The sequence below is a fragment of the Zerene cesonia genome, unplaced genomic scaffold (genome assembly GCF_012273895.1).
Source record: "Zerene cesonia ecotype Mississippi unplaced genomic scaffold, Zerene_cesonia_1.1 Zces_u007, whole genome shotgun sequence".
In the NCBI taxonomy this organism is placed as follows: domain Eukaryota; kingdom Metazoa; phylum Arthropoda; class Insecta; order Lepidoptera; family Pieridae; genus Zerene; species Zerene cesonia.
The window spans coordinates 698,361-707,234 of NW_024045137.1; the positions used below are offsets into that span (position 1 = coordinate 698,361).

Here is an 8,874-nt window from a genome sequence, read left to right on the forward strand (position 1 = left end):
TGTTCTATCACAAAAAAGCCAACATCTACCATCCTACCATCTGGTACCCACATCTACCAAATACATCAAGTTAAAACTAACTATAGACTTTATAAGAATGTTCTAACCGTCCGTGAGAAATATGAAAACTATTATTGATCTATGACACCTATGACTGCGCCGAGAGAGATCCTGATCTTTACTGGTTATACAATTCCGATTTAACCCAGACAAGGCCGGGACGAACAACACAATTACAATTATTATATTAATTATAAAAAACATATTTAATTGTATAATTATAAAAAAATAAGGAAAATTTTCAGAGATAAACATAGAATAACACTTTCGACCCGGGAATGGTACTACAGCTTTGGTCTATACCATTCTTTGTCCAGTCTATCCCATGGATTCACGATTGTGTTCACTTTAAAAAATGACGCGGTCAGTTATTTGGAAGCCATCGAAAAATATAAGGTGTGTTAAAGTTTTGTTTGCAGGCAAACGCCTTAAAAATAGTAATTAATAGTTTTTTAAAACTATAAACGCTTTTTTATAGAAGTTCGAACTAAAATATCTTTTTCAGATTAGTGTATTGTCAACGGAATCTAGAAAGGCTAAATGGAACCTCGCCGTTTAAAGTGAATCAGAATCGCGCCCAAATGAATCGGTTACAAACGTACAATCATACAAACATACAAGTGAAGCTAATAAAAAGTGTGTAAAATTACTGAAATCTTCTGTGGGGTTTATTACTATATAGTGTGTTTTCGGACACATTCAGTTTTACACTTCTTTGAGGTTTTACCTCCCACTTGGGACTTTTCAACAGTCTTCAAAAAAAGAAGATTCTATTCGCCTGATTTTTTTGTATTTGTCACGTTATTTATTTTTACTATATGAACCGATTATGAGTCTTTTTATCTGTAAACTAATGCCTCCCATTTGGTCCCAGTTATTGTAGTCCTTACAATTTGAAGTTTAGTTTTTTTATAAAATTATTGAACATAATTCATCATCATCATCATCATCATCATCATCAGACCATATATGTTCCCACTGCTGGGACACAGGCCTCCTATGGTTTTAGGGTTTAGGCCATAATCCACCACGCTGGCCAAGTGCGGGTTCGCAGATGTTGTCGGTCGTCGAACTTTTGATTTTTGGACATGCCGGTTTCCTCACGATGTTTTCGTTCACCGTTTATAGCAGTGGTGATGTTATCCAAATGTGCAGATAAATTGAAAAATCAATTTATTTCCTGCACGCTCGCTCGGTCCCGAACCCCGACTTATCGATTTTGAAGTCCGAGGTTCTCACCACTGAGCCGCTACTGCCGTATTGAACATAATTATTTTTCGCAATTTCAGGTAGATACAATACAAATAGTACCTACAACAATAACGGATCTTGTAAAATGTCCTGATTTAGATAAGTATGATGTCTCATCTCTCCAAGTTATGAATTGTGCAAGTATTCCCATCAGCTCTGAGTTAGTATCTGTCACTAAAGAGAGGTAAGAAGAGTTTTCTTTTAATGCATATTTCTTCCAGTTCTGTTTTCCATCCATTCATCAATCCATCAATTCCATCAATCCTGTCCTGTAAATCCTTAAACCTTAAAAGCGGGCGGCACATTAGCAGAGGCGTTAACTCTGCGAATGTTCATGGGCGGCGATGATCGCTTACCATCAGGCGAACCTGACTGATCTGGTGCTGTTGCTCGCTCTGACGTAGAAAGAAAAAATACGAGCAATCACTATAATTTTTTGTCAAATTATTCTTCAAGCGACATAGTTATTTTACATATTAATACAAAAACATAATGTTTTATTTTAGATTCCAGAATTTGCAATGCGTTACCCAAATATACGGTCTGACAGAATCGGGCTGCATTATCAGAGAAGATGTCAAGACTGGGATAAATAAACTTGGGAGTGTTGGAGTTGCCTGTCAGGGAACAGTCATAAAGGTTATCCGAATTTGATTAGGAACAAATAAATTCTCATGAATGTCTCAGTTTATGGAATATTTTAATTTCATGCTGCACAGACCCCATATGTCGCAAATGTCATATGTGTCTATGTTTAAATTATCTTTGAGTATTTTATTTTTATGTGAACTTTGTACCTAAAACTGTTTTGTAAACTTACTGTGTGGTATCAGTCCCTGTTCATGTATGTATGCTTAGATCTTTAAAATTACACAACGGATTTTGATGAGGTTTTTTTCTGTAGATGGAGTGATTCAAGAAAAAGGTTTATATGTATAATAACGCCTATTAAATACTCCAAATTTAACGCGCGCGAAGCCGCCGGGCAAAAGGAAGTGTCTAATTAACGTTATTTCTTTCTTCCTTCTTGCTTTTATTTGGGGAATGGTTTTGAGTTTGAATTTAATTATTCAGGTGGTTGACCTCGAGACTCAGAAACCCGTAGGTCCGTATAAACGTGGCGAGATACGCTTCAAGTGTTCGTACTTGATGTCTGGTGAGTTACATACCTTAAGAATATAAAAAAAAATTTTTGTTTGAAAAAAGAGGGCCTCTACAGAGCGCCGCCAGCTGTTATATATCTCTATATCTCGCTCGACTGTCCGCCACCAGCCTGTTCAGGATGGGTACTGTTTCACCGATATTAAAAATTCTTTCACCGTTGGGTAGGCACGTGTTTCCTGAGTGCTACAGGCTGTTTATTTACCACGTTGAAGGCCAAGATGGAGCGCTGGTAGTTAGATAAACGTTTAGTGTCTCTAATTTTTTTTTAAGCCATGAGCGGGCAACGCAAATGGTATACTATCTCCGCCCATGAACATTCGGAGAGGTAGTGCATATACAGATGCGCTGCCCAGTTTTAGAGGGAAGGGAGAAGGATTGACGACATGGAAAGAAGGAATGGAGTGGGAAGAGTGAGGAAAGAAAAACGGGCCACCGGATCCCCAACTCACCGTACGAAACACAGTAGCATGTTCCTATTTCACGCCGGTCTTCTGTGGGGGTGTGGTACTTCCGCGGTGCGAGTTGGCCCAATTCGTGCCGAAGCGTGTTAGACTTCCACATTCAAAATTTTCAATTCTTTCTTGTAAACTTATTTAGGATACATCGGTGATGAAGAATGCGCTTATTTAGATGAAGAAGGGTTCTATAAAAGCGGTGATGTGGGTTATTACGATGATGAAAAGTATTTCTTCATTGTGGACCGGATTCATGAAATCATAAAGTACAACGGTTACACGGTGAGTTGCTTAATTAGCTTCAACTATATGTTTGTATGTAACCGACTCCTATAGACTCGATTTTGACCCACGACATATCGACAGATTGAAATACACAACAATTTAACTTGTTAATGTTATTATCCTCATTAGGGCCTACAGGATTTAAAAAATATCTATGCATTTATAGAAAAACTAGCTGCGCGCGCCCGCGTAAGTCCGTATCCCGTAGGAATATGGGGATAAAAAGTTGCCTATATGTTATTCCAGTTGTCCAGCTGTCTACGTAACAAATATCATTACAATCGATTCAGTAGTTTTTCCGTGAAAGCGCAACAAACACACACACATCCTTACAAACTTTCGCATGTATAATATTAGTAGGATGAGATAATTTAGTTAATTCTAAGAAAGCTTTTATTAGTTTCATTTAGGTAAACTAAATTTATTTATATAAGTTTAGAACTTTTAACTTTTATAACCTTTACCTGTGTTTGTATGTTACCGATTCCTTTAGACTCGATTTTGACCCAATAAACGGACAGATTAATTATAATCTATTATAGTCTATATCTACGTATGATAAAACTATAGGAAAGTGTAATCCAAAATTTAAAATTTTCTCCACTTATGATCTATACCTACGCTAAAAAAAAATTCTTTTTGTCTTCATTGTCCGGCTTTAACGCATAAAATGCAGGACGAATTTCCATGAAACTTCTTTTCTTATATAGCCATTAGTCCTCGTCAACATAGGTTATAATTAAGTTAGCAATTTAATATAAACCCACACAAGAGTGAACTAACCCGCGCGCACAGCTAATATTGCAAAAAAAGTAAACAAACAAAAAAAGGTGTGTGTGCGATTCACACATGATAGAAGTGAAACTTCAGTAAATCGACAAAAGAATGAATAAAATAGTATGTATATTTCTGTCTCATTCTTTGCCGGCTTCATTCTACACATTTTTGTATTTCTGTCTCTTACCTGTCGTTTTTCCGTTGCATCCGGTTTGAAATCACAACGATTCTAAAGAAGTTTCACTTCAATAAGGATAAATATTATTACAGCTATCACCATCTGAAATAGAGAATACGTTACTGAAACATCCATCCATCAGAGAGGTTGGTGTAACTTCCCTACCGTTCAGCGAAGCCCCAGTAGCGTTTATAGTACGGCAGACAAACTGCGCGATCAGCGAGGATCAAGTGGCTGAGTATCTGAACTCTAAAGTGAGTATATATTAAGGCCATTGGCCATTTAGTTCTGGTATTTGAGCCACGGCGTACGCAATACACGCAGTAATGGCTGTGGTCAGAACCTCGGACTTCAAAATCGATAAGTTGGGGTACGAGACCGGGCGAGCGTGCAGGAAATAAATTGATTATTCAATTTATCTGCACATGTGGATAACATCACTACTGCTTAGAACGGTGAAGGAAAATATCTTGAGGAAACCGGCATGTCCAAGAATCGAAAAGTTCGACGTGTGATATCTGCCAACCTGCACTTGGCTTGTGTCCCAGCAGAGGGAACATATATAGGCTGATGATAATTAATAAAAAAAGAAGGAGGGTGTTTGTTATGTTCGTCTGTTTGCATGTTTTTAGATGCCATCCGTTACGATGTCGGGAGGTATCAGATTCGTGGACAAGTTACCCAGAGGGGCAGGGACCAAGTTGAACAGAAAGGCTTTGAGGGGCATGATATAAATATTTTTAAATATGGGAGTCGAGCAAGCTTCGGCAGTAATTGGGCTAGCTCGCACCGGGGAAGTACCCCACCCCGAAAGAACACAACATGAAGTAACAGCCTACTGCGTTTTGTTCGGTGAGTGGGGGAGCCGGAGCCTCGTATCCTTTTCCTCACTCTTCCCAGTCCATTCCTTTATTGCAGTCGTCAATACTTTCCTTATTTCTTAAAACCAGTTAGCGCATTTGCAGTGCTTTACTTCTGTAAATATTAACAGGCGATTGTGGTTTACCATCAGGTGACCAGCTCGTAAAATAAACCTACCTACTTCTTTATACTCTAAATAAACTATTATTTAAAAGGAAATAGTTGTTTGGTTTTTCTTGTTTTAAAATCTCAGGACATGGACTAGGTTTTATAAAATAGTATTGAAGTCTTATTCTCATGAGAGACATCTTTTATTAGACTTAAGTATTTCTTCTCATTTGAAAGAAAGAAAGAAAAAGTATTTATTGCAAAAAATGTCATACTAATAAATATAAATCCTACCTTATTAGTATAGTATTATAAATGTGAAAGTGTGTAAGGATGTGTGTGTTTGTTGCTCTTTTACGCAAAAACTACTCAACCGATTGCAATGAAATTTGTTACGTAGATAGCTGAACAACTGGAATAACATATAGGCAACTTTTATCCCGATATTCCAACGGGATACGGACTTACGCGTGTGAAACCGCGGGGCGCAGCTAGTAATATATAATTATTTGTTTTGTTTGTGGGATGATGAAAATGAAACTCAATTTTGTGGATTATAAATTATTATTTAAAAAAAAACAATTGACAAAACTATATTACTGACGTCGCACTATTTTACATAGCTATTCTGGGCGACTTGCATTAAAAAAAGAATAGTGGAGGAAAAATTTACAATCTACGTATATCTATGGATTGTCATTTGTCTTTACTGTATTTCGAATTATATTATTTTGTACTACATTTTTGTTTTATTTCAAAAAATTTCTTTATCCTATATTCATGGATTAAATCTTGAAACTGGTAACAATAAAAATTACATTTGACAGATGTTACAAAAACGTGACAGTTGTATGCCCGGCTAAACGCCATTCGACTTCTATGTTCTAAATTCAAAATCTACAATTCCGTATTGTCCCGTCAGAGCTGGATTGAATTTGTTCTAAATTTAAACATGTTTTTATTTTTAAATTTTATTTTCGCGGCTTAAACATCGATGCCAAGGAGTTTCTTGTCGAAGATGAACTCTCCAAGGGCGGAGTGGCGGTCCATCATCTTCTTGAGCGTGGACGCTTTGCCGGCGAGGTCGCGCTGTCCCTTGTATTGTTCTTCCAAGAACTCACCCGTCAGATAGTCGACGAGCTAGAGAAATGAATACAAATGTTAGTTAATCGGGGGCATATATATTATTGTTGTATATGCTTCATACGAAAACTACTGTGCGGTAATATTCAGTATTTTAATTAGAATTAAGTATTTTAATTAAACAATTTCATGAGTTTATCTTATCCTGATTAGGATCGCCAAGATTCAATAATTTCCTTACATATACTCTGTATAAGAACAAGCGAGACAATTTAATGGATTCTATCACTAGTGTGATTTTAGTTTTTTAAACTTTTATCTTTTATTTAATTCATAGATAAAATGCCTTGCGATAAAACCACAGTTTGTGCATATTTTTTCTATTGCTTGTGTTCCATCTATGTGAATATTCATCCATCCATCGATCGAACCATCCATCCATCCACCACCCACCCACCTATATATCCACCCATCCACCACCCACCTACCCATCCATCCATCCATCCATCCATCTAAAGGTACTCACATGGTAATCATTGTTATCCTGCCCAACGGCCGCTTGCCTGTCGTCCTCGCAGTTCACAATGACGGTTCTGATCGCCTTGGTGACTTCGGTCTCCATCTTCAGAGCCTCCTCGAGGGCTTCCTGACCGCTCGCCCAGGTCTTGCGCTCCGGGGCCTGGGGAAAAAGGGAAATGATTCTTTATTGTTTAATGCCACTTCTGGTTTAGTATTAACAAGAGGCTCGTCCCGGCTCCGCCCGGATATCAAGATTATATATAACTAGCTGACCCGGCAAAGCTGTTCTGCCATACTCTTATCATTTTGGGTTATGAAAGAATAGATGTTGGCCGATTCTCAGACATACACAATATGCACACAAAATTTCATTAAAATCTGTCCAGCCGTTTCGGAGGTGTTCGGTAACTAAATTTGAGACACGGGAATTTTATATATAAGATGTATGACATAGTATGAAGCGAAGCGCGTCTGTCCCTATGTATGTATGTTTAGATCTTTAAAACGCAACGGATTTTAATGGTTTTTTTTTAACAGATAGTGATTCCAGAGGAGAGTTTACAAGTATAATAACATCTACTAAACTACTCCGAGACTAACGCGTGCGAAGCCGCGGGCGAAAGCTAGTTCAAGGAATATAAGCATAATTTATCGACGTACCAGCATCACTAACTATGCAATAAAAATGGATTAAAAAGTCCACATACATTTCTCTATTCTTAAAAAAAATCGGTATATTTCAACTCCAAGCACTTCCACGTTCTAAACGTAACAGATTGTTTGTCCACCTACCCTAACGTTGATAAGGGATGAGACGTTATTGGTGAGTTCTCCCCTCAGTAACAGATACTCGATCAGTTTCATGGCATGCTCGCGCTCCTCTTTGCTCGCCTCGAAGAATAGATTCGCGAAGCCGGGACGGTTTATCTGTTGAGAAAAAATTATTTATGGCCTCATAAATAAAAAAACGTTAGTATTTTCTTGTGTTTGATTTCACGCGAGTATTATACATTTAGAAATTAAAAACTTTTTAGCGGATTTTAAACGCGATTTATTCATTATATTACGGGGAGACTCACTGTCTCCCCGTGATCACGCTCGCTGTAGTGTTCGAAACGTCGGGTTAATAATATAACGAATAAATCGCGTTTAAAATCCGTTAAAAAGTTTTTAATTTCTAAAAAAAAAAAAGTTAATTTACTCTGGAGCGAAACATTCTTTTTTTGTTAAAAAAAAATCAAAAAAAAAATTTTTTTTTTACAAAAAATGATTTTTTTTTTTGTTTTTTTTTTCGTTACTCACCGAATCCTTAGAGAAGTGCGCGCCCATGGCCAAGTACTGTATAGAGGCTGACACCTCCATTTGTATCTGGCGGCGCACGCTGTCGCGGCAGCCGCGAGACATCGTGATCCATTGTTTTGGGATGTTCACTGGATTCACGTTACCTGTGTAATGATAAACAATTTTTAGTTTTATAGCATTGAAATCTTACTAATATTATAAATGCGAAAGTTTGTAAGGATGTGTGTGTGTTTGTTGCTCTTTAACGCAAAAGCTACAGAAGCGAATGCAATGAAATTTGGTACGTAGACAGCTGGACAACTGGAATAACATATAGGCAACTTTTTATCCCGATATTCGTACGGGATACGGACTTAAGCGGGTTGAAACCGCGGTGCGCAGTTAGTTATACATCTTAACCTTACTCTTAAATCACTCTATCTATTTTAAAAAGCCCCCATCAAAATCCGTTACGTAATTTTATTATTGTATTTAAGCATACAAGGGGACATAGGGACAGAGAAAGCGACTTTGTTTTATACTATGTAGTGATTTAGTGCCAACTGTCCATCCCGTTGGAATATCGGGATAAAATGTTGCCTATATGTTATTCCAGTTATCCTAGATATCTACGTACCAAATTTCATTGCAATCGGTTCAGTAGTTTTTGCGTGAAAGAGCAAAAAACACACACACATCCATACAAAATTTCACATTTATAATATTAGTAGGATAGGCTAGTAGGATAGGATAATGAATTTCATTTATTGCAGTATATTTTACCTAGTCTTGCCATAAATATTGTAATAAAGAAAAAAGAAAATTGTTAACTGCAAATAACATTTATTACTT

General features: G+C 37.2%; 2 protein-coding genes across 2 annotated transcripts in view; one reads left to right on the forward strand and one right to left on the reverse strand.

The window, feature by feature from the left end:
* The first annotated feature begins 1,148 nt into the window (after positions 1 to 1,148).
* On the forward strand, positions 1,149 to 4,904 carry LOC119839013 (luciferin 4-monooxygenase-like). The gene is made up of 7 exons (XM_038365181.1): positions 1,149 to 1,154; positions 1,350 to 1,495; positions 1,818 to 1,950; positions 2,386 to 2,467; positions 3,073 to 3,212; positions 4,263 to 4,424; positions 4,803 to 4,904. Exons 1-7 carry the CDS (start codon positions 1,149 to 1,151, stop codon positions 4,902 to 4,904), a joined length of 771 nt encoding a protein of 256 aa, XP_038221109.1.
* Positions 4,905 to 5,912: 1,008 nt separating this feature from the next.
* Positions 5,913 to 8,874, reverse strand: part of LOC119839043 (ferritin subunit) — a 10,022-nt gene continuing 7,060 nt past the window's right edge. Inside the window, exons 2-5 of the mRNA XM_038365216.1 lie at positions 8,044 to 8,186; positions 7,534 to 7,668; positions 6,749 to 6,901; positions 5,913 to 6,279 (exon numbers count right to left, since the gene is read on the reverse strand). Of these exons, the coding sequence (XP_038221144.1) occupies positions 6,124 to 6,279; positions 6,749 to 6,901; positions 7,534 to 7,668; positions 8,044 to 8,186 (587 nt within the window). The 3' untranslated portion in view covers positions 5,913 to 6,123. The remainder of the gene's footprint in view (positions 6,280 to 6,748; positions 6,902 to 7,533; positions 7,669 to 8,043; positions 8,187 to 8,874) is intronic.